General features: G+C 34.4%; 1 protein-coding gene across 1 annotated transcript in view; it reads right to left on the bottom strand.

Moving 5' to 3' along the window:
- Positions 1-24,851, bottom strand: part of LOC136033133 (derlin-1-like) — a 32,900-nt gene extending 8,049 nt beyond the window's left edge. The window contains exons 1-4 of the mRNA XM_065713772.1: positions 24,763-24,851; positions 22,589-22,741; positions 17,741-17,852; positions 10,461-10,552 (exon numbers count right to left, since the gene is read on the bottom strand). Of these exons, the coding sequence (XP_065569844.1) occupies positions 10,461-10,552; positions 17,741-17,852; positions 22,589-22,741 (357 nt within the window). The 5' untranslated portion in view covers positions 24,763-24,851. The remainder of the gene's footprint in view (positions 1-10,460; positions 10,553-17,740; positions 17,853-22,588; positions 22,742-24,762) is intronic.
- Between the last annotated feature and the right edge of the window lie 1,259 nt (positions 24,852-26,110).

Below are 26,110 nucleotides of genomic sequence, written 5' to 3'. Positions count from 1 at the left end.
GTTAACGATCTTGATAGAAAACTTCGCCGACATAAGATGCATATTATTTATGCTTTATCTACATTCAATAGACAGGTTGCTTAACAATTAGTAAGAGATTATAAGTTTACTTTACTTTAAACTGGCTTACAGCTAGCTTTTCGACAGTGGCGTATTTTCGTCAAAATACCGGGGGGGGGGGGGCAAAGTCGGAGCCAATTTTCCCAAATCAAGAGAAAATAACAGTTCAAAATGAAAAATGAGCAATATAGTACCACAAAGGCAAAGATACTAAGAAAACTAGCCCGCTAGACTGGATGCTCGAATTATATGGGCTTATCATAGTTTTGACAATATTTTTGAAAAAACTAAATTTCAGCTAGGGGGTGGGGGCAATTTGGGTCTGGGGAGAGCAAACTGGGGTCCGTAGGGGGAATTAACCCCAAGCCCAATAGAAAATTACGTCCCTGTTTACGAACTGTTGACACATTTAAGATCTCCAATCACTTTTTTTTACCAAGCACCATAAACTTTTAATGCCTCATTCAAGGCCGTACTCAATTTTGTTCGGGTGGGGTGTCGTACAAAAAAAAAAATAATTTTAACGGAGCGACAATTTGTTTAAAATTTTACATGCATTTTCGTCACATAATTCCAAGGCGGACATTAATTTCAGGGAGGGGTTTCAAACCCCTAGCCCCCTAGACACGGCATTGGCCCTATTTCTTTCTTTTTTAAACAACATTTCGAAAAATTATCACGCCTGTGTTACTGAACACGAGACAAGAGAAAAAAAATAAGGAAAAAAAAGATATGTCGAAATCAGGCAATAATCATGGGTAATTTTTCAACCAATCCAGTATTTAACCAATAGGAATACACGCTAATTTTGATCGGATGGCGCCAACTTCTATTTGATACCAAGCCAATTAAACGACAAGACTTAGTAAAAACCACAGGTTTTATCGCCATCTAGAAAAATGGGTTAAGATTGTCTGATTTCTACTTCTACACAACAAATTCCTTAAGCAGGCTTCTAAACACTAATAAAGGAAACAGAATGATAATAAACACGTATCAATATAACGTCCCCAAAAATGGATTCTTTTGATTCACTTTGGCTTAAGGAGCAGAACGGGAGAGCACGAAATCAAATGGGGAGGAAAAACTTTCCTAGACTTAGATTATTTTGATGATTTAAGCATCCAAGATGAAAGTGTCAGCAAAATAATCGAACTTTTAGAGCTTTTGCAAGTTTAGGGTGGTAGAATAGGTTTGACAATTAACAGTAGCTAAGGCTGAGAATAGGCAGAGATGAAAAGGTGACGGTGTGTAACAAAAAGATAGATCAGGTGGACAGCTTCACTTACCTTGGTAGTATTATTAGTAAAGACGGTGGGAGCAGTGAAGATACTTAAAGTAGAATAGCCAAGGCTCATGGTGTTTTCTCACAGTCGACAAAAGTTTGGAAGAGTAGGAAGACAAGTCTGCAAACCAAGAATAGAATATTGGAAGCTACAGTGATGACAGTGGTCAAACATGGCTCTGAAGCATGGGCGCTCTGAAAAGCCGATTAAGATTTGCTAGATGTTTTCAAGAGAAATTGTCAACAGATTGTTCTGGCTCGGTACCAGGCTGACTAACAGTATTTCAAACAGTAGGCTGTACAAAAATTATGATTCAATTATGATTCAATGAGAAAAAGGTTGAGATGGCTAGGTCACGTTCTGCGGATGAAAGGACAGATTGTAGAAGATTGTCGTTTTTGACCAACCGTCTAGGGCTAAACAGAAAGCAGGTTGAATGCGGTTCGGGTGGGTGTGAGGAAGTCATCAAAAAAGCTTTAAGGGAAATAGGAACTTTCTGGCAGGGTGTAAAGAGGAAGGCTTTGAATAGGTTAGAACAGAGGAGGAGCGTTTGTAGCTGTGGCCACCCCAACACCTAGTTGGTGGGGGCGCTTCGCGCCCCCCCCAAGCCCCCCCGCGCGCGTAAGTCGTTACGCGCCATAATAGTTACGCGCCATTGTAGTTGTGTCCCTATGTCCCACCTGTGAATATAGATAGATATATATATATGGTTTTAACTACGTAAAACTTGCGAATATACAACATTCTTTGCTGTCCCATTGTCTTTGCATATAAATAGATTGTCAGGTTTACCGACTCTTGAACATGCAACATATAATGGTCCATGGGAAAACAATCTGTATTCAGATCTATACCTCATGATTCTAATGATTGCCCTTGAGCTTTGTTGATGGTGATTGCTAATCGACCATTCCCTGTCCCGGTGTCCCGGTCGTCATTTACATCCCCCTGTTTCCCCCGGTGTCCCCGTTGTAGTTGTGTCCCTGTGTCCCGGTCGTCATTTATATTCCCTGTGTCCCGGGTCCCGGTCGTCATTTGTATCCCGGTGCCGGTCGTCATTTACATCCCCCTGTTTCCCCCGGTGTCCCCGTTGTAGTTGTGTCCCTGTGTCCCGGTCGTCATTTATATTCCCTGTGTCCCGGTCGTCATTTGTATCCCGGTGTACCGGAGTTGTGTCCCTGTGTCCCGGTCGTCATTTATATTCCCTGTGTCCCGGGTCCCGGTCGTCATTTGTATCCCGGTGTCCCGGTCTGTATATACATTCGTTTTTTAGTTTTGTTTTTCTCCTTTATTTTTTTCCTTTTTTTTTCTTTTTTAGCTTATTTAGATTTTTAGATTTTTTAGTTTTTTTATTAGTTTTTAGTTTTTTTTTCTTTTTAGTTTTTTTGTCCCGGTCGTCATTTATATCCCCCTGTTTCCCCCGGGTCGTCATTTATACTCCCTGTGTCCCGGTGCTTTGTTGATTGCTAATCGAACATTCCTTTTGTCCTGGTCGCTTTCTCTTTGAGTGTCGTCATTTATTTTTTTCTTTTTTAGTTCTTTTAGTTTTTACCTTTTTTAGTTTTTTTTAGTTTTTAGTTTTTTTAGTTTTTTACCTTTTTTTAGTTTTTTTAGTTTTTTTTTAGTTTTTTAGCTTTTTTATTTTTTTTATTAGTTTTTAGTTTTTTTGTAGTTTTTGCCTTTTTTTTAGTTTTTTTAGTTTTTTAGCTTTTTTATTAGTTTTTAGTTTTTTTTGTAGTTTTTGCCTTTTTTTAGTTTTTTTAGTTTTTTAGCTTTTTTATTTTTTTTATTAGTTTTTAGTTTTTTTTGTAGTTTTTGCCTTTTTTTTCTCTTTGAGTGTCGTCATTTATTAGTTTTTTCCTTTTTTTTTTTAGTTTTTTATTGGTTTTTACCTTTATTTTAGCTTATTTTTCAGTTTTTTCCTTTTTTTTAGTTTTTTTTATTTTTTATTTTTTTTAGTTTTTTACCTTTTTTTAGTTTTTTTAGTTTTTTAGCTTTTTTACTTTTTTTATTAGTTTTTAGTTTTTTTTGTAGTTTTTGCCTTTTTTTAGTTTTTTCAGTTTTTTTTTTAGTTTTTTATTGGTTTTTACCTTTATAGTTTTTTTAGTTTTTTAGCTTTTTTATTTTTTTTATTAGTTTTTAGTTTTTTTTGTAGTTTTTGCCTTTTTTTAGTTTTTTCAGTTTTGACGTCACCTGATCCAGTTTTTTCAGGTGACGTCACCTGACACATCCATCCATCCATCCACAGACAACTTATTTTTATATATATAGAAGATATTTTTTTATTAGTTTTTAGTTTTTTTTGTAGTTTTTGCCTTTTTTTTCTCTTTGAGTGTCGTCATTTATTAGTTTTTTCCTTTTTTTTTTTAGTTTTTTATTGGTTTTTACCTTTATTTTAGCTTATTTTTCAGTTTTTTCCTTTTTTTTAGTTTTTTTTTATTTTTTATTTTTTTTAGTTTTTTACCTTTTTTTAGTTTTTTTAGTTTTTTAGCTTTTTTACTTTTTTTATTAGTTTTTAGTTTTTTTTGTAGTTTTTGCCTTTTTTTAGTTTTTTCAGTTTTTTTTTTAGTTTTTTATTGGTTTTTACCTTTATAGTTTTTTTAGTTTTTTAGCTTTTTTATTTTTTTTATTAGTTTTTAGTTTTTTTTTGTAGTTTTTGCCTTTTTTTAGTTTTTTCAGTTTTGACGTCACCTGATCCAGTTTTTTCAGGTGACGTCACCTGACACATCCATCCATCCATCCACAGACAACTTATTTTTATATATATAGAAGACTAGCTGTTGGGGTGGCGCTTCGCGCCACCCCAACACCTAGTTGGTGGGGGCGCTTCGCGCCCCCCCCAAGCCCCCCCGCGCGCGTAAGTCGTTACGCGCCATAATAGTTACGCGCCATTGTAGTTGTGTCCCTATGTCCCACCTGTGAATATAGATAGATATATATATATGGTTTTAACTACGTAAAACTTGCGAATATACAACATTCTTTGCTGTCCCATTGTCTTTGCATATAAATAGATTGTCAGGTTTACCGACTCTTGAACATGCAACATATAATGGTCCATGGGAAAACAATCTGTATTCAGATCTATACCTCATGATTCTAATGATTGCCCTTGAGCTTTGTTGATGGTGATTGCTAATCGACCATTCCCTGTCCCGGTGTCCCGGTCGTCATTTACATCCCCCTGTTTCCCCCGGTGTCCCCGTTGTAGTTGTGTCCCTGTGTCCCGGTCGTCATTTATATTCCCTGTGTCCCGGGTCCCGGTCGTCATTTGTATCCCGGTGTCCCGGTCTGTATATACATTCGTTTTTTAGTTTTGTTTTTCTCCTTTATTTTTTTCCTTTTTTTTTCTTTTTTAGCTTATTTAGATTTTTAGATTTTTTAGTTTTTTTATTAGTTTTTAGTTTTTTTTTCTTTTTAGTTTTTTTGTCCCGGTCGTCATTTATATCCCCCTGTTTCCCCCGGTGTCCCCGTTGTAGTTGTGTCCCTGTGTCCCGGTCGTCATTTATATTCCCTGTGTCCCGGTCGTCATTTGTATCCCGGTGTACCGGAGTTGTGTCCCTGTGTCCCGGTCGTCATTTATATTCCCTGTGTCCCGGGTCCTGGTCGTCATTTGTATCCCGGTGTCCCGGTCTGTATATACATTCGTTTTTTAGTTTTGTTTTTCTCCTTTATTTTTTTCCTTTTTTTTTCTTTTTTAGCTTATTTAGATTTTTAGATTTTTTAGTTTTTTTATTAGTTTTTAGTTTTTTTTCTTTTTAGTTTTTTTGTCCCGGTCGTCATTTATATCCCCCTGTTTCCCCCGGGTCGTCATTTATACTCCCTGTGTCCCGGTGCTTTGTTGATTGCTAATCGAACATTCCTTTTGTCCTGGTCGCTTTCTCTTTGAGTGTCGTCATTTATTTTTTTCTTTTTTAGTTCTTTTAGTTTTTACATTTTTTAGTTTTTTTTTAGTTTTTAGTTTTTTTAGTTTTTTACCTTTTTTTAGTTTTTTTAGTTTTTTTTAGTTTTTTAGCTTTTTTATTTTTTTATTAGTTTTTAGTTTTTTTGTAGTTTTTGCCTTTTTTTTAGTTTTTTTAGTTTTTTAGCTTTTTTATTAGTTTTTAGTTTTTTTTGTAGTTTTTGCCTTTTTTTAGTTTTTTTAGTTTTTTAGCTTTTTTATTTTTTTTATTAGTTTTTAGTTTTTTTTGTAGTTTTTGCCTTTTTTTTCTCTTTGAGTGTCGTCATTTATTAGTTTTTTCCTTTTTTTTTTAGTTTTTTATTGGTTTTTACCTTTATTTTAGCTTATTTTTCAGTTTTTTCCTTTTTTTTAGTTTTTTTTATTTTTTATTTTTTTTAGTTTTTTACCTTTTTTTAGTTTTTTTAGTTTTTTAGCTTTTTTACTTTTTTTATTAGTTTTTAGTTTTTTTTGTAGTTTTTGCCTTTTTTTAGTTTTTTCAGTTTTTTTTTTAGTTTTTTATTGGTTTTTACCTTTATAGTTTTTTTAGTTTTTTAGCTTTTTTATTTTTTTTATTAGTTTTTAGTTTTTTTTGTAGTTTTTGCCTTTTTTTAGTTTTTTCAGTTTTGACGTCACCTAATCCAGTTTTTTCAGGTGACGTCACCTGACACATCCATCCATCCACAGACAACTTATTTTTATATATATCTTCTATATATATAAAAATAAGTTGTCTGTGGATGGATGGATGGATGTGTCAGGTGACGTCACCTGAAAAAACTGGATCAGGTGACGTCAAAACTGAAAAAACTAAAAAAAGGCAAAAACTACAAAAAAAACTAAAAACTAATAAAAAAAATAAAAAAGCTAAAAAACTAAAAAAACTATAAAGGTAAAAACCAATAAAAAACTAAAAAAAAAACTGAAAAAACTAAAAAAAGGCAAAAACTACAAAAAAAAACTAAAAACTAATAAAAAAAAGTAAAAAAGCTAAAAAACTAAAAAAACTAAAAAAACTAAAAAAAGGTAAAAAACTAAAAAAAATAAAAAATAAAAAAAAACTAAAAAAAAGGAAAAAACTGAAAAATAAGCTAAAATAAAGGTAAAAACCAATAAAAAACTAAAAAAAAAAGGAAAAAACTAATAAATGACGACACTCAAAGAGAAAGCGACCAGGACAAAAGGAATGTTCGATTAGCAATCAACAAAGCACCGGGACACAGGGAGTATAAATGACGACCAGGACATAAGTAAAAAAAAAAAACTATCTATATATATATAAAAATAAGTTGTCTGTGGATCTGTGGATCGTGGATCAGGTGACGTCACCTGAAAAAACTGGATCAGGTGACGTCAAAACTGAAAAAACTAACAAACTAATAAAAAAAATAAAAAAGCTAAAAAACTAAAAAAACTAAAAAAAGGTAAAAAACTAAAAAAACTAAAAACTAAAAAAAAACTAAAAAAGGTAAAAACTAAAAGAACTAAAAAAGAAAAAAATAAATGACGACACTCAAAGAGAAAGCGACCAGGACAAAAGGAATGTTCGATTAGCAATCAACAAAGCACCGGGACACAGGGAGTATAAATGACGACCAGGACACAAGTAAAAAAAAAAATTATCAAAACTAAAAAGAAGGTAAAAACTACAAAAAAACTAAAAAGAAAAAAAAACTAAAAACTAATAAAAAAACTAAAAAATCTAAAAATCTAAATAAACTAAAAAAGAAAAAAAAAAGGAAAAAAATAAAGGAGAAAAACAAAACTAAAAAACGAATGTATATACAGACCGGTACACCGGGATACAAATGACGACCGGGACACAGGGAATATAAATGACGACCGGGACACAGGGACACAACTACAACGGGGACACCGGGGGAAACAGGGGGATATAAATGACGACCGGGACAAAAAAACTAAAAAGAAAAAAAAACTAAAAACTAATAAAAAAAACTAAAAAATCTAAAAATCTAAATAAGCTAAAAAAGAAAAAAAAAGGAAAAAAATAAAGGAGAAAAACAAAACTAAAAAACGAATGTATATACAGACCGGGACACCGGGATACAAATGACGACCGGGACCCGGGACACAGGGAATATAAATGACGACCGGGACACAGGGACACAACTACAACGGGGACACCGGGGGAAACAGGGGGATGTAAATGACGACCGGGACACCGGGACAGGGAATGGTCGATTAGCAATCACCATCAACAAAGCTCAAGGGCAATCATTAGAATCATGAGGTATAGATCTGAATACAGATTGTTTTCCCATGGACCATTATATGTTGCATGTTCAAGAGTCGGTAAACCTGACAATCTATTTATATGCAAAGACAATGGGACAGCAAAGAATGTTGTATATTCGCAAGTTTTACGTAGTTAAAACCATATATATATATATCTATCTATATTCACAGGTGGGACATAGGGACACAACTACAATGGCGCGTAACTATTATGGCGCGTAACGACTTACGCGCGCGGGGGGGCTTGGGGGGGGGCGCGAAGCGCCCCCACCAACTAGGTGTTGGGGTGGCGCGAAGCGCCACCCCAACAGCTAGTAGATATATAAAAATAAGTTGTCTGTGTGTGGATCTGTGGATGGATCAGGTGACGTCATGTTTGTTCGCATATGACGTCTGAATTATTTCACACTAATACAAAAGAAGAAAAAAACTAAAAAAGGTAAAAACTACAAAAAAAACTAAAAAGAAAAAAAAACTAAAAAAGCTAAAAAACTAAAAAAAAACTAAAAAAAGGTAAAAATCTAATAACTAAAAAAAAACTGAAAAAAATAAAAAAAGGCAAAAACTACAAAAAAAATAAAAACTAATAAAAAAACTAAAAAAGCTAAAAAACTAAAAAAACTAAAAAAAACTAAAAAAAGGTAAAAAACTAAAAAAACTAAAAACTAAAAAAGAAAAAAACTAAAAAAAAAGGAAAAAACTGAAAAATAAAAGAGAAAAAGAAAACTAAAAAAATATGAATAAAAATACAAAAAAATAAAAAAGATAAAAACTACAAAAAAACTAAAAAGAAAAAACGAAAAAAAACTAAAAAAGCTAAAAAAATAAAAGAAGCAAAAATCTAAAGAAGGTAAAAACTACAAAAAAAAAAAAAGAAAACAAAATAAAAAAATCTAAAAAAGCTTAAAAACTAAAAAAAACTAAAAAAAGATAAAAAACTAAAAAAAAAAACTAAAAAAAGGAAAAAACCATAAAATAAACTAAAAACTAATAAAAAAAAATAAAAAAAAGCTAAAAAACTAAAAAAACTAAAAAAAACTAAAAAAGGTTAAAAACTAAAAGAACTAAAAAAGAAAAAAAACTAAAAAAAGGAAAAAACTGAAAAATAAAGGAGAAAAAGAAAACTAAAAAAAATATAAATAAAAATAAAAAAACTAAAAAGATAAAAACTTCAAAAAAAACTAAAAAGAAAAAAGAAAAAAACTAAAAAACCTAAAAAAAGGTAAAAACCAATAAAAAAAAACTAAAAACAAAAAAAGGGAAAAAATTAAAAATTTATTTCATCATAAGTTTTCAACTGACAAAATTACAGACCGGGACATCGGGACACAAATGACGACCGGGACACCGGCACATAGGGAATATGAATGACGACACTCAAAGAGAAAGCGACCGGGACAAAAGGAATGTTCGATTAGCAATCAACAAAGCACCGGGACACAAATGACGACCGGGACACAGGGAGTATAAATGACGACCAGGATATAAGTAAAAAAAACTAAAAAAACTTAAAAAAAAGGTAAAAACTACAAAAAAACTAAAAAGAAAAAAAAATAAAAACTAATAAAAAAACTAAAAAATCTAAAAATCTAAATAAACTAAAAAAGAAAAAAAATAAAAAAGGAAAAAAATAAAGGAGAAAAACAAAACTAAAAAACGAATGTATATACAGACCGGGACACCGGGATACAAATGACGACCGGGACACAGGGAATATAAATGACGACCGGGACACAACTACAACGGGGACGCCGGGGGGCACAGGGGGATATAAATGACGACCGAGACACCGGGACACATGGAATATAAATGACGCCCGGGACACTCAAAGAGAAATCACAGACTGGGACACCGGGACACAAATGACGACCTGGACACAGGGACAAAACTACAAAGGGGATGCCGGGGGGCACAAGGGGATATATAAATGACGATGGCGACACAGGGAATGGTAGATTAGCAATCACCATCAACAAAGCTCAAGGGCAATCATTAGAATCATGAGGTATAGATCTGAATACGGATTGTTTTCCCATGGACCATTATATGTTGCATTTTCAAGAGTCGGTAAACAATCTATTTATATGCACAGACAATGGGACAGCAAAGAATGTTGTATATTCGCAAGTTTTACGTAGTTAAAAACATATATATATATATATATCTATATTCACAGGTGGGACATAGGGACACAACTACAATGGCGCGTAACTAATATGGCGCATAACGACTTACGCGCGCGGGGGGGCTTGGGGGAGGCGCGAAGCGCCCCCACCAACTAGGTGTTGGGGTGGCGCGAAGCGCCACCCCAACAGCTAGTATATATATATATATATATATATATATATATATATATATATATATATATATATATATATATATATGTACATATATACATATATATATATACATATATATACATATATATACATATACATATATATATATATATATATATATATATATATATATATATATATATATATATATATATATATATATATATATATATATATATATATATATATATATATATATATATATATATATATATATATATATACTTTCTGACAGAAAGTATTGTTTTAGGCATCGAAGATACGACAATTTTTTTTTTCAAAGGCAAGTTTTCCAAACATTTTTTTTTAATGAGGAAAGAGAAACAAATGAATTTTGGAAAAGCACCGAATAAGAAAAAGTAAAGTCAACCCGATAAAACTTGTTTAGTTTCAAGGAATGGGGTGCCAAGGTCAGTTCATGGGGTGCAACTGTAATGCGCCCCCTTTTCAACTACTACGGCTGAAATATTCTCCTCCAGAGTACTAAACAAATTAGAAACTAAGCGGTCAGATTAAGTTGACTTTTTTAATATTTTTAATACACAGGAGAAAAAGAGTAAAAAAGCAAAGAAAAAAACTCACTGGCATCGACATGAACAAACCAAAGAGAACACAGGCAAGCCAATTGAATGTCAACATGAATATATAGTCAGCTGGGCGAGTGCTAAAAATTCCTAGAAATAGAAAAGAAATTTTAAGTATCGTGTAGAACTAAAGGGTCATTGAATTTCGCTTTTTTTCAGAAGAAAGATCACGATCGCGTATTTTTTTTTCAGGGGTGATCGCATCGAACAAGTGGTCATATAATGTCGTGAGAGGGCTAATTCAAACGGAAAATAAAAGTTCTAGTACCCTTTCCAAGTGACCAAAAAGATTGGAGGGCAACTCCCCCGCCTCTTTTTCTTCCCAAAACCGTCCGATTAAAATTTTGAGATAGCCATTTTGTTCATCATGGTTGAAAGGCCAAATAACTATGTTTTGGATCTAACATAACCCCCAACCCCACTCCCCCCCGGAGCCCCAGGGAAAGGTCTTTAAATTATAAAATTTGCCCATTGATTACGCATGGTATCTGTTATTGGGAAGTATGTATACATTTTCGGGTGTGGGGGGGATTGTCTACTGGAGGTTTTTCCATGGAGGAATTATCCATGGGTAGTTTCTAGGGGGTGAAATTGTCAGGGGAATTTTACGCGTGGAGTTGTTAAGGGTAATTATCCAGGGTAAATTTTCACCGGGATTGAATTACCTGGAGGATATCTCCGTGGGGAGACGGATTTCTCCTTGAAGATGGGGCCAGATTTGCTGGCATTATTTAAAGAACGACCAGAAATTAAATAATAAACAAGTAAGGAGCAACATTAAAATTTAAAACAAACAGGAATTATTACGCATATGAAGGGGATTGCCCCCTCCTCAACACCTCGCTCTTTACGCTAGAGTTGGAGTTTTTTCAATTCTTAAAGAACGATTCCTGAAACAGAAGGGTCTTTTAAATTTTAGCGTAAAGAGCGAAGTCTTGAGGAGGGGGCAGCCCCCTTCATATACGTAATAATTTCTTTTCGTTTTAATTTTTAATGTTACGCCTTACTTTAAGTTGAAAAAACTTGTTTTTCTTATTATGTTGCGAGAGCAACACTTTGGTTTTGTCCCGTTTTTTTTTTTTCCTATGGCGCCTATGTCGGCTTATTCATGGAAACTGGTAAGAGTCTAACCTGTGCGGTTTTTACGGAAAGTGTGGACCTCAGGCCGGATTGATGAATATGACATTACATTTTAGAAAGCTCCGCAAAACTCTTGCCTGGGGCCAAAAAGGATGGTTTTTGCTTGTCCACGAGCCAGAGCCTATGGAGTGCGAAGTGAAGTGGAGTTATGTAGCCTATGTCAGAGAGGAGTATCTGAAGTTGTGCAGCCAAGCTTTCTTTTCATCAAAACATGTTTCTGCTTTCGAGTGGAAAGCTCCGTTCTAGCAGGCAAGCAGGCAGGCACCACTTTCAAATTGAAGATGGGCTAAAATCTATAAGGTTAAATATATGCGGCAGTTACCCGGCCCCACAGCCAATATATCTTCTGTGAGTGATAAATAGAAAAATTTACATAAGCAAAAAAGCGGCATTTTCCCACGGGTCCGAAAGTACTGCCGTGATTTTTGCTGGGTTTATCATTTGTTTTTTCGGACTTGGGATTTAGGTAGAGAAATGTTATCAGATGTACCCCTTAAATTTTAAAAGTTTTGTCATTGCTAAAGAAATTGGAGCTTATCCTTTGCTCCCTTCTAAGTGGTGACGTTAGAAAGTTGGCCTACGGCAAAAAAAAAATCAACTTTTGAACTAAGACAGATATAATTTTTTTTCGACGGCAATCGATAGCTCTTGATGAGCTGATCAAAGTATATGTCATCCATTTTTTGGTACAAAAATTTCTTCATGAAATATACTAGTTTGAAAGTTTCAAGGGGTTGGCAACTTCAGTAGCAGGGTACACACTGAAACCAAAAATAAGCCGATACCAATTGTGAGACATGTAGGGGACTTGTAAGGGAAGGTTGGCTGTTAGCTCATAATCATCTTCGGCAGTCAGGGGTTTGCAAATTTTACTATATGGTGTACCTATCATTTGTTTCCAGTGTATTTGATGGTAAAACCGAGTTGGTTCCAGTGGTAAGACATGTAGGGGACTTGTAAGTAATAATCGTCTGTTAGGCTACAATCATCTTTAGTGAAGAAGGGTTTGTAACTTTTGCTAGTTGGTGTAGCCTACCCATACTCACTATAACCTAGAATTAAGTGTTTACGCACCGGGTACAAACAATAACGTAAAATAACGAGGCAGTTTCGTAATAATCAATAGAGTGTCATCTATGGTATTTTGATCCTGAAAAGTTACGGATAGCTTTATAATACCAACTAGATTATATAAGATGTTGTTCCAAGCCTTGATCTCAACTGGCTGCAAAGTCAATTTAGTCCCTTCTTTCGATATTCTTTTGTTATTGTTGTTTTTTCAACGCTGAGGAATAGCCTTTGATCATGTGATTACTGATCGCGTTCTTCTTTGAACATAACGTTTTAAAAGCTTCGATAGGCTGACAACTTCAGCGTTTAACCAATAGCAAAGAAACAAAACCAAAGTGTTGCTCTCGCAACACTTTATTCGGCGAAGCCGGACAAATATTGCCGCAACACTTCACGTTACTCAGGCAACGTAGGTCTAGTTTAATCTCATATTGGATGTAGACAGATTCTTTGTTGAAGCAAAGTACTATTGTTCAATTATTGCAACTCTTGTGCTCTTAAACACAAAAAAGTAATACTGAATTGGCAAAGTTCATAATTCCAATCCTTAAAAAAAGAAAGAAAAGTTCCAACAAAGCACGTAAGAATCTGCATTACACTAAATGTATATTTCAATTTTGAAAATAAGCTAGTGCAATGTGAAAATTTTAGAGTCAATGGAATAACTAATTAAACGGTTAAAACGACAATTGCTGAAAACAAAATCGAAAAGATAACTTTTTTTTGGAAGAATATGGCTAATCTTTATAATAAGTGAAAACTTTAGCACATAGACAGCTTAGGGTGGAAAAGGATTTAAGGAAGGTGGCAGATTCCTCCTTGTACAAGATAATTTATTTTCGATTGTTTTTAAGTTTTATATGGGAAATTTCTATACAGTTTTTTTCTGGTTTGCCCTAGAACTACCTTAGCCCAAGAATGATATGGCTTTAGAGCTGATTTGAAAAAAATCCACCACCCCGCTCTCTCAGGCCCCGTTTTCCGATGAATCGACATCTTTTTCAATTTTTATTTTCTACATTGCTGTCCCTTCCCGTCCCCTAATGACTCTGAATATGGGTTTGAAGTCAATCGAAAAAAAATTCCCGTGTTTGGGGATTCCGTATACTGAAACTTAAGCTTTACTGTAAATTAAGATCCCATAACCCGGGAACGTCAACCTTAAAAAAAAAAAAAAAAAACGTTGGCTCTTTTTCCACAAACAAATATTTTGTTTAATCTTTTAAAGGTATAACAAAATAATTACTTGCCCTTCTCGGGCCCCTTAAATCAAATTGATTCCACATAAAATAAAATATGAACAAAATCAGTTGCATACTGAGATATTTCTTTGCCACTTTTACAACCAAATGGTATGTACAGTGATCAGGATATCTTTTTATCATATCAGATAGGCTTACATCTTGCACCTGAAATTTATTTCTGATTAGAACCTATCTTTCAAAATTTTAACTTATGCTTTTTGCGAAACGCGTTTCAATAGAAAAGTTGAAATTTTCCTTTTTTCAGCAACCCGTGATACTGAGCGAGAGGTCGTCATGTGACGGATGAATCTTGACGGATCACCCAAAAATAGCCTTTTTGCATGAAAACGGAGTGATGTCCACCATGGGTGGCGACCTCTCCCCTCTTGTTACAAAAGTTGGAGCTCTCATTGACTCAGGGAACGATCATTGAAAGTTGCCAGCCGATCGGACAGTCAAGAAAATCATGCCGTACTATTTTTCTACTATAAAAACTATCTGTGTTCATTCCACAATTTGCCTATTCTAGGGCCCTTACTTTGACAGAGTGGGTCACTGTGTCACCGTAGGCCAACGGTCTTTTTCCAATGGTCTTATCCACTTCCCCCGGTTTAAGAACAATAAATAAATGATAAAAAGTAAAAAAAACCTTGGGTACTATTATCCTTCATCTACTAGTCACATTTACTTCTTTCTATCAACTTAGAAGGAATTAGAAAAACCAAACACTCAAATTATCCAATTAAAGAAAGTATCATCATAGCCAAAAGGACAAGACATGTTGACATATTCTTAAGAAATATTTGATCAACAAGAAAGATGGCTCTACAGAGTTTGTATCCACTAGTCACATTTATATCTCCCAGTGTAAAAGGAATTAAGAAAATAAACAACACGAACTATAATACAACAACTACTATTCAAGAACATAATACAACACAAGAAACCCAATGACATTATTTTGGAAGCGAACGAAGAAAACAAAAAAAAAAGTTTCTAATGAGTTTCTAACGAGTTTCATTCTAATGAGTTTTATTCACCGTTTTAGTAAAATTCTAGTTGATTGACTTCTTGCTATCTCAGTAAGGGGTTAGGTTAGGAAAATGAAACTTTCAGGGATGGCTCTAGAGGGTAAAATATGTCCCGGGAAGGTATTTTTGAAGTACCTACCTCCTTTCCTTCTCCCTCTAGAGGGCCCTGACCTTTGATGACCTCCAAAAATATGTGTTTTATAAAAGTGAAACCTTGCAAAATAGATCTTCTGCTTAATTGAAGTACAACAAAATTGTTTTCAGCTTCATAACGTTACTCAATCCCAATTTATAAGCTTTTAAAGATATGCAAATACATTTCCTAAATTCTGAAAAAAAAAACATTAATAAGGCTCAGAATTTTACTCAAATAACAGGAATTGCATTTTAGAACTAGGGGCAGAGAAAAGGCAACTGGTTACTGAAAATTAAGGTAAAATGTTGTTTTGTCAAAATTTCAATAGGTATAGACTTGTATTTCAGGGCTCTCTAGAGGGAGAAGGAGTGGAGCTGGGTACTTTAAATACCTTCCCGGGATATACTTTAGCCTATAGACCTATCCCTGAAAGTTTCATTTTCCTAGCCTAACTTTCTGAGATAGCAAGAAGTCACTCAACTAGAATTTTATCCACCGTTTTTAATGAATTTTAGTCAGCTGTGTAAATATGTCTCCACTTTGCACAAGCTTGATGGGGGAAAAGCAACAACCATTCACCAACGAGATCAGAATGAGGAGATGTGTGAGAGCTTACTCTTATTGGATGTATGACTTATTTACGGGATTTAAATCTTTCATTGATATGGCTTTGAATTTTTTTATAATATTTGGCTGAGTTGATTTGTGTCAAAACGAATGTCTAACATACAACGATATAAACCAGAAACGAAAAGGGTTTTAGAAATGGCAGTTGGTGTTGGTATTTCATTGACATTACAGCTTGGCTTAGATGTGAGTACAACTAAATTGTTCCTTTTTAGGCTGAAACGAAAAAGAAATGAAATGAGATAAAATAAGTGAAACTAAATGAAAATATATTGAATCGAGAACTTCAGGTTGAAATGGAGTTTAAATAAAAATTCTTAAGCTTATACAACGAGAGATTGAGCCCCTGTATTGTGAATTAAATACTCTGGGAACACTTTACTTTACTCAATCAGTTATTATATTTTACTCACTTAGTTATTATTTTGTTCTTAATATCTGTAAATTCTTATTTCAGTATCAAATAATGAATCAAATACTGTACTTATGTTACAATTTTAAAATCTCTTTCAAATTCCCATTAAAAATAAAAAGACTAAACTCATAATTCTTTGTTTTCAAAAGAAAAAAAAATATTTTCAAATCTTTGTGTTGTATTCATTTTATCTTTAGTCTCAGGTACAGCTTATTTGTAGTGCTACTTTTATTTAATTTTTAATTTTCATTAGCCAGTAGACTTTGACGCCTGTACGCTGCATTACTTAAATCTCCGAACTCTGTTCAAATACTTTGTCTCAGGTACAGTTTATTTCTAGTGCTACTTTTATTTATTTTTAATTTCCATTAGCCGGTAGACTTTGATGCCTGTACGCTGCACTAGTTAAATCTCCAAGCTCTGTTCAAGTACTCTGTCTCGGGTATAGTTTATTTCTAGTGCTACTTTTACTTATTTTTTAATTTTCAATAGCCGGTGGACTTTGACGCTTATACGCTACACTAGTTAAATCTCCAAACTCTGTTCAAGTACTCTGTCTCAGGTACAGTTCATTTCTACTATTACTTTTATTTATTTTTTTATTTTCATTAGCCGGTAGATTTTGATGTCTGTACCCTGCCCTAGTTAAATCTCCAAGCTCTGTTCAATTACTCTGTCTCGGGTATAGTTTATTTCTACTCATACTTTTATTTATTTTTTAATTTTCTTTAGCCGGTAGACTTTGATGCCTGTACGCTGGACTAGTTAAATCTCCAAGCTACATTTAAGTACTATGTCTCGGGTATAGTTTATTTTTAGTGCTACTTTTATTTATTTTTTTTATTTTCATTAGCCGGTAGGCTTTGACGCCTGTACGCTGCACTAATTAAATCTACAAGCTCTGTTCAAGTACTCTGTCCCGGGTATAGTTTATTTCTAGTGCTGCTTTTATTTATTTTTTAATTTTCATTAGCCGGTAGGCTTTGACACCTATACGCTGCACTAGTCAAATCTCCAAACTCTGTTCAAGTACTCTGTCTCAGATAGAGTTTATTTCTAGTGCTACTTCTGTTTATTTTTTATTTGCCATTAGCCGGTAGACTTTGACGCCTGTACGCTACACTAGTTAAATCTCCAAACTCAGCTTAAACCGGTTACATTACTAGGCACGTATGATCCGTACAAATGAAGGCACCCCAGACGCAATGTATGGTGTTGGACCCTCCTCCAGTCTTCGAAGAAGGGGAAGACAGCAAAAGACACTAGATCGATTCCATGAGAAGGAGGCAACAAGTTTTGAAACTACACTGAACAAGCTCTGGTCCCTGGCATAAGATTGGCTGATTTGGAAGTCTACCGTTGCTGCCTTATGCGCTTCTAGGCGTGGGAAGACCAAAATCTAAGTAAACATGTATTTTATTTCTAGGCAAAAATTTAACAAAAACCCTTGTAACCAAAAAAAAAAAAACAAGAAAAGAGAATAGCATCCCAGCATGTCTCTCAACAAACATAATACAACACTGAAGTTTTTACAAAGAAATATCTAAAAGATTGACGCTGAGTAAATACCTACACTTTCCACGCGCAAATAAATGAGTTAAAGAAAGCGCTAACCTGTTTCTAACTTCATTGAATAAGTATATAAGAAGAACAGATTCATCAAAAAATGGAATCCAGTATTTGGAGATAAAGGATAGGCAAAAAGTGAGGTAGCTGGTCGCCATATCTAGAAAACAAACAATAAATTTATTATCTAAATTGAGTCGTTTCAAATATTTATCCTTTAATCAGGAGGACGGGGGGCTACTGTCATATCCTTCCATGAGAAAGAAAGTTACTAATATACTTTGTACTACATCATTTGTTTCCTGAATCCTTTCCATTATTTATTTAGTTTCGTCTCTCTAATGTTAAATTGTTTAGACAGACTAAAAGAATAATTTACCATCCCCTTGAAAGTTGGTGTTGAAATGTGAACGCTGTATATAAATGAATGGGGTATTGGATGAATCAACTCATTCGAACGAAGACTTTAGATCATAGGCAGCTTAATAGTGATGTCTAAGTAAACAGTGATGTGTGCAAAATGTCTTATTTACTTTTTTCAGTCTTAGGCCAGGGAATCGAAGGAATTATGGGTCCTGTTCTAGAAACTTCGAAAAGGGCTCATTCAATTGGAAACTAAAACGGTCAGTGTCCTTTTCAATAGTTGAAAGTGATTGGGGGGCAACTAACCCCCCTCCCAAGCCAACCATTTCTCCAAGCACATTCAATATTTTGAGATAGCCATTTTGTTCTACGTATTTGAAAGGTCCAAAAATTTTGTATTTAAAGATGACCCCCCCCCTTCACAGCCCTTAGGTCAAGGGTTGTGAGTTATGCCCTGGGGGCATTTAAGGTTCATATAGAAAGGGTGATCGTATACACTTCGGAGGGGGCTAATTGGATTGCTAATTGAAAGTTTTAGTGTCCCTTTTGAATCCCGAGTGATCGGAGGGTAGATAATCCCCCCATACACACCTCACACACACACGGCAAGTGCCCTTTTTAAAATTCAAAAGTGTCTGGTGGGCAAGTAGCCCCCCTCCCACCATTTCCCCAAATACATCCAGTCAAAGTTTTGAGATAGCCACTTTGTTCAGCGTAATTGAAAGGTCCGAAGATTATGTCTTTGAGGATGACAACTCCCCCCCACTGCCCTCAGGGCGAGGATTATAAGTTATGTCGTAGGGGCATATAATATATATATATATATATTTATATATAGAAAGGGTGATCGTGTAAACTTTGCAGGGGGCTCGTTGGATTGGTAATCAGAAGTGCTAGTGCCCTTTTTAAGATTCAGAGTGATCGGAGGGTGGATGACCCCCACCTCCTTCCCAAACCTCGATATTTTTCCATCGTTCAGTAGTTTGACACTTCTAATTGTACTGTCGACTTATTTTTGGTGGACTACCGAAAAACATTTGACCTTATTAAACACATGACCGCATTAACGAACCTGAAAGAACTGGGAACTAAAAAACAAATACAACTATTAGTGAGAGATTTTTTACAGGGGAGACGGCAATCAGTTTACCCTTTGTTTGCAGAAGATACCTGCTCTGAGTGGTCAGAACTAACCTGCAGATGCCCCAAGGAACGAAATTAGCTGATCTTTTATTTCTTGCCGTTATCAACCCCATCCTCGCAGATCAGGAAGAGCTTTTCAAGTTTGTTGATGACTTGTCTGCACTTCTCAAGTATATAGTCGAAAATGCAGCAGCGAAGCAGCAGTATGACCCGACTTTCTTCACAGACTTCATCAACCAGTGTAAGTCGAATAGTCTACAAGTGGATGAACAGAAATCAAAAGTTCTATGATTCAATCCACTCAACCGAGATATCACTATCCCAGATGCTCTCTTTCCAATTGTTTCCTCTGGAACAATCCTAGGCGTAACATTAACATGTGACTGCTCGTTTAAGCTGCATGTAGACAATATTATATACAAAGGTCACTACTCAATCCAGAGTTTAACAAGTATGCGCAGGTTAGGCTTCTCTGATCGTCAGCTCCTGCTGGCGTATACAACCTACATCAGGCCTTTCCTCGAGCATTGCTGTCCTGTTTGGGGTCCTCAAACTCAGAACACAGCTTACATGGCAGATGAACTAGAGCATGTCCAAAAATGCGCTAATAGGATAATACTCGGACCCAGTTCCAGCAACTACGAAAGTGCCCTTGAGCTGTTGAATTTGCCCACCTTGTTCGATCGAAGACATGAGCTAATAATGAAATTTGGGAAACACTATTAACAAACGAGAAGCACCAATCCATACTTCCACGATCCACATCAATCAGCAGACATACCAGGCATTACAACAAACTAGAACCAGTCAAGTGCCGTACGAATAGATTCGCAAACTCCTTTGCACCATATTTCGCAAGTGCATTTAATAAGTGAATTGAAAGTTGCGTCATATTTCGTAAGTGTATCTAATTAGTGACCATTATGTGATTGTAAAAGAAGCATAATTTAGCGTTCATTTGTGAGTGATATGATAGCTATTTTTAATACATTAAGCTATTTTAATACATTAAACGAATGTGAATATGAAAAATGTATCTGACAGAAATTTTGAGATGGCCAATCATTGTCATAGAAACTTCGAAAAATGCTCATTCGATTGGAAATTGAAAGGGCTAATGACCTTTTTATTAGTTGAAAGCGATTGGAGGGCAACAAGCCCCCTCCTCCCATGGCCATAAATTCCAAAAACACATCTAATCAAAATTTTGAGATATCCATTTTGTTCAGTGTAGTTTAAAGGTCTGTAAATTGTGTTTTTAACAACCCCCATATCTTCTCAAGACCAGAACATAATTTGCCCTTTATTGAAAACAAAATAAATTTAAAAGTTTTTCACTTTGTTTTTACTTGTTTAAAATGTTTTTACTAGATATTTGAACGGGGAAGTCCTCCCCTTGTATTATAATTACAGTGCGAGTGTCTGGTACCCTTTTATAGATTAACAAAAAATTAGAGGGCAAGCTGCCCTTCTCTCAAGCCCATTCATTTTCCAAACGCATCCAGTCAAAATCTTGAGACAGGCATTTTATTCAGCATTGTAGAACAGTCCAGCAACTATATCTTTAGGAGTATTAGGCATGTCAACCCCCCATAATTATGCAATTCGCCCATTATGCTTAAAAACTAAATGTTGCTTTAAAATAAATCAAAAGGCATTGTGTTAAATGGTTGCCAATAAGACATCTTAGTAATATATCAAGAATGACTGGGGGTATTAAGTTGAAACTTTTGGGGACACTACTATTACTACTTCTGTTCTTACAATTTAAATAAATAAAAAGAGTGTAAGTGTATCAAGGTTGTTAAAGAGCATGGATAGAATCGTTTGGGAATGATATTAAGTTTTATTTTTCAGATCAACTTCAGAAGCTATAAAATTAAAAAAAATACTGTTTGTGTCAGGATTAAAAATTGTTGAAGAAGTTTCTCTGACATACAAATAGCTACCTATAATATGGATTCTTGTAGAAGAAAACTGAAAAGATATACAATATGTTTTTCATGAAAAAGACTGTGCCAATAAAAAACGAACAGAAACTAATTTAAAAAACTTTTTTCACAAGACAAGTTTTTCAAAGAAAAGTAAAGAGCTCCATTAAGCCAAGAATGAGAAAAAATAAAGTCAAATAATCTTCAAAGTATAAAACTACAACAAATCGCTATCAATAAATAAATAAAACTCAAAACGAACAGATATTACAATAAATAGCAAACTCAAAACAAGTAAAAATTAACATGAGTAGGCCTGATAACCCCTATGCCTTCTCAAGACCAGAACACAATTTGCACTTTACTGAAAACAAATACATTTGAAAAGTTTTCACCTTTCTTACTTTCATAAATGAAAAATTATCAAAACCTTAACAAAGGAATATCAGTATATATCAATTTAATTGACAATCCATGGTCATTTGTTTTTTTAGCAAAGATTTGCATGTAAGATTGAGCCTCTACTTCTCAACAGCATTACTGTATGCATAATGAATGAAATGTAAAGAAATGCTGAATATGGACTAGTAGGAGGTAACAATAAAGTGTCTCCATTGCTGCTAAAATTCATAGAAGAAGTTTCTCATGTTGCTAAAATTCTTGGAAACAGTTACTGTTGATGTATTCAAACACATATACAGCCCACCAGTGCAAGATGACTCACACAAAATATAATGATTGGGAGTTTAATTAAAAAAAGAATATAAATATAATGAATCAATAGTTACTTTTCAAGCAAAGCAGGTGTGTACAAAGGAATTTCCTATAGATTGAGGGAGGAGTAAAATAATAAAACATAAACACAAAGAATCATTGTATAAGAAATCTAAAGTGTTTACTTTAGAAAAGTGTCTACTGAGAACTTTACCATTTTCATATAAATGGTTTTGTATGTGAAGTTATTGTTACAAGAGTCTAATTAAAAGTCTTGTATCTGATGCTTATTTCCTGCATATTCCTCTGAAAACTTAAATATCATATTTAGAATCCATAATCACCCTGGGATTGTCTAGTTTCATCCATAGGCATGGGAAAAATAGACAGCAGACAAGGGTCAACATCCTTCATATCTGGAATTGTCTTTAAAATCTGAAGGAAAGTGTTGCTAATTGGGAGTTTTTTAGCTTTCAAACACCATACAGTAAGCTGTTCCTTTTTGTCAAACTGGATCCTAGCTATGGTTGAAAAGGCAAAAATGTCAAATTCCCACCTCCTCTTCCCTATGGAAAAGAGGTAACTAAAAAAAACGCACATATATATACTAGCACTCAGAAAGATTTTTTTATGAAAACAAACACACACCCAAAAAAAGAAACTGTTGCATAAATGTAGCCTTGGGTTGTAGAAGTGTTAAGATAAAATCATCACCCTAGGCAAATAATCATAACGTTTCACCAACCTGGAGACTTCTGAAGACAAGGTCATAGTCTAGGTATACATGCTTGAGAGGAATGATTCCAATCTTTCCCAGCAAGGTAGCACCAATGGTAATCCCAAACCAATGTCTTGTAATAAAGGGTATATTCTGAAACCAGTTGCTAATTTCACTCATCTAAAAACAAACATGGCTAAATTAAGCTAACAATAACTAAATGGTTAGTGCATTTGCTAACTGTATATTCTGTAAAAGCATATATTACATACTTTTAATATCTAATTGACAAAGATGAGGAGCTTCCAGAAGACAGTGATTATAAAACTGCAAACCATTCTAGATATATTTTTGAAATGAAATTCCTTTGTATACAGAACATCTTCAGCTTTACAATTTACTTGTAAACTTTATTTATTCCAAGCAAGATTGATGATATTAAATATTACATATTTCAGATATTAAAAACATTTGTTGTTACTGTCTTTCAGATAAACCAATAGGAAAACCTTGAGAGCCCTTGGTACTTCTGATTTTGTAAGTTGTCTTGCCAGGTAAAGCCTCAAAGCCTCTAGATGAACATGTTCATAATACAATGTATGTCAATCATCCACTTACTTGGGTAGTAACTGTTGTGGATCCTCATCATAGAAATCACACTTGCTAGCAGCAGGAAACATTCTGTATCCTCCACCTTAGTAATGGTGGTGAGATGTGACATCCCAAGAGGTGTGCCATGGTTTGTTCAGCCACTTCATGTCCACCAACAACTTGAATGCATCTGCACTGGTAGATGCTATTAGTAGTATTGTTTTATTAGAGTTAGTGGGACATTTAAATTTGGTCTATTTACTTGCACATGAGGAGATGGGGGTAACATATAGTAGAGCTGCAGTTATGATGTGTTGACTACAATTATTTTATATGTAATGGAGTAAGAATTATTTTTTTTAACCCATTTATACAGCCAAAAATAAGAGACAAAGGCATCATCTTTGAGGGTCCTTAATGGGCTTAAAAGTCAATTTCTGGAAAAAAAACTATTAGGTCTCCATTTAGAAAGAGCATAAAAAGGCAAGAAGTGATATGTTTGCCTTATTTGTTGGTTAGTAACATAAACTGCCCTAAATTTCTCTGAAATAGAATGGTAGTATTCTTAAGTAAAATTCTAGCCTAGGGGTATGTGTAATCTTGGAATATCTCCCCAGTGTTTATGTTGGTCCTGAAAGGAATTCATTCCTCAAAGTTTTATTAACCAGCCTAAACTACTCTTATACCTTAAGAAAAGGTATTTCTTTCAAGAAATACCACTAATAAGCCTCTAAACTAGAATTTTACTATTATAGTCTTATTTTATTATTTTATAATTAGTCTTATTCTGTTATAATGATCCTATCTGAGCAGGCCCTAATCTTGAATCTTACAACTACTTAGCTCTAGCAAGAAATCCCACTAATAAGCCTCTAAACTAGAATTTTACTATTATAGTCTTATTTTATTATTTTATAATTAGTCTTATTCTGTTATAATGATCCCATCTGAGCAGGCCCTAATCTTGAATCTTACAACTACTTAGCTCTAGCAAGAAATCCTACTAATAAGCCTCTAAACTAGAATTTTACTATTATAGTCTTATTTTATTATTTTATAATTAGTCTTATTCTGCTATAATGATCCCATCTGAGCAGGCCCTAATCTTGAATCTTACAACTACTTAGCTCTAGCCTATGACTGCTTTAAAGTAGGCTAGCCTAAGCTAGTTTTCAGGATGACTGGTAGGCCAAACAATTTTGTAATAAGGAAGAAGGAGTCAGTTTGAGTGTCTAATTTAGAATTGGGCGAAAAATAAAATTTGAAAAGGAGGTAATCAGTGAATTTGGCAAGAACATAAAAAATGCATCTAGTGATGTGGTTACCTTCTAGGCCTAGCCTAGTTAAGGAATAGAAAACTGTAAACTTACCCAACTCATTAAATATGTGCTATCCTATGTTTAATTTGATGAAGTAAGCTCAAACTGGCCTAACTGAAGAATTTCCTTAAGCTAGCCTATTGCAGTTATGGTTAGTCTATGTCATAGGCTATTTGAAGTAGAATTTAACAGCTTATCAAAATTTTTAATGTAAAGAAAATTATTCAACATATATTAAATAGCTATCGAAAATTGACTGTAGGCTAGTGCTTTTCATAGTAAAGTTCAAACCTTTATTAAGCTCCAAAATGACACGTCATTAACAGAGTCACAGATTTAATATTCAAAAATTCCGCGTTAAGGTTCGACAGAATAGTTCCCGAATAAAAAGGGTACGGTTTTCGCCTAAGATCATTAGAGCCCCTCATAGGGGCATGGTAGAAAAACCCTGTCGGCATAGATTTTAAAAACAAAGTTGCAAAACCCAAATTTTACTAATTTATCTATTGCCTCCAAATCGGTATATACATGATGAAAAAAAACAGAAACCTGAAAAGATATTCGATATTTTGGTATGCTAATCTTTGTTGTATATAAGCCGAAATACCTTTGGAAAGTGATCCTCAAATTGACTGCTAACGTTTCACATTGAACTTAGTGATTTGGATAGAACGGGAATGCACACTACTTTCTGAATACGAGAGCTAAAAAGTGTTATGACTAATGAGTTATAATATCTGAAGGGCGGGAGTTACGATTCCTGGCGTCACCAGTTATTTTGTTTGGAATGGGTGTTATTTGTGTGACTCTGAAAGCTTAGCCAGAGTCAACCTAGCTATAAATGAATACCCGGAGAAATCTGAGGAAATGAAACAGAAAGAGTATACAAAAGCACAGGATTTCTGCCCAACCCCCACACACATTGCACTTCCTGGCTGAAGGGCCGTGAAACGGAGATCAGCACTGCTGGTAAGGCCTGTAAAAGTCTGATGCCATATTATTTCACTTACTATTACCTTTTTCCATTTCATTCGGGGACGCTTATTCGTCTTTTTCTATCCCATGGGGATATTTTACAAACAAGTAATCTCAATTTATTTTAAGATGCTTGTCTGACTGAGCGAATGTATAAATTATATGCTGTAAGAAAATATGGTTCGATCGCATTTGCAAGAGCAATAAGGCCAGAATTTACAGATAGGCCCACTAGACCCGAGCCTCGGGGCACAATAAATTATCACCGAGCGATGTTTTTCTCAACGAATGATGAACTGATGTGATTTATCGTCAAAGTCCCAGATGCACTCCTCCGCCGCACAAACCCACGACTCAGAAATTACGAAGCATGCAAATGCGCTATTGAATTTTTATCCGAACGATCTTGAGCCTACAATTGTAGATGAATGCTTACATTTGAAACCCTTCTTGGTACAAAATACTGATGAAAGAAAAAAAGCATGACTTTAACTGATGTTAGCAAGGTTTTATGTCATTTTGATGCAGTTGACATCTATCCAAATATCAACATTGCCTTAAGAATGGTTCTTAGTGTATCTGCCACAACCTGCATAGGAGAAAGATCCTTCTCCACCCTTCGTCGGGTGAATAACTACTTAAGATCTTCAATCAGCAATGACAG

This window comes from Artemia franciscana, chromosome 11 (genome assembly GCF_032884065.1).
Source record: "Artemia franciscana chromosome 11, ASM3288406v1, whole genome shotgun sequence".
NCBI classification, from domain to species: domain Eukaryota; kingdom Metazoa; phylum Arthropoda; class Branchiopoda; order Anostraca; family Artemiidae; genus Artemia; species Artemia franciscana.
This window is presented reverse-complemented; position numbering and strand designations above follow the sequence as displayed.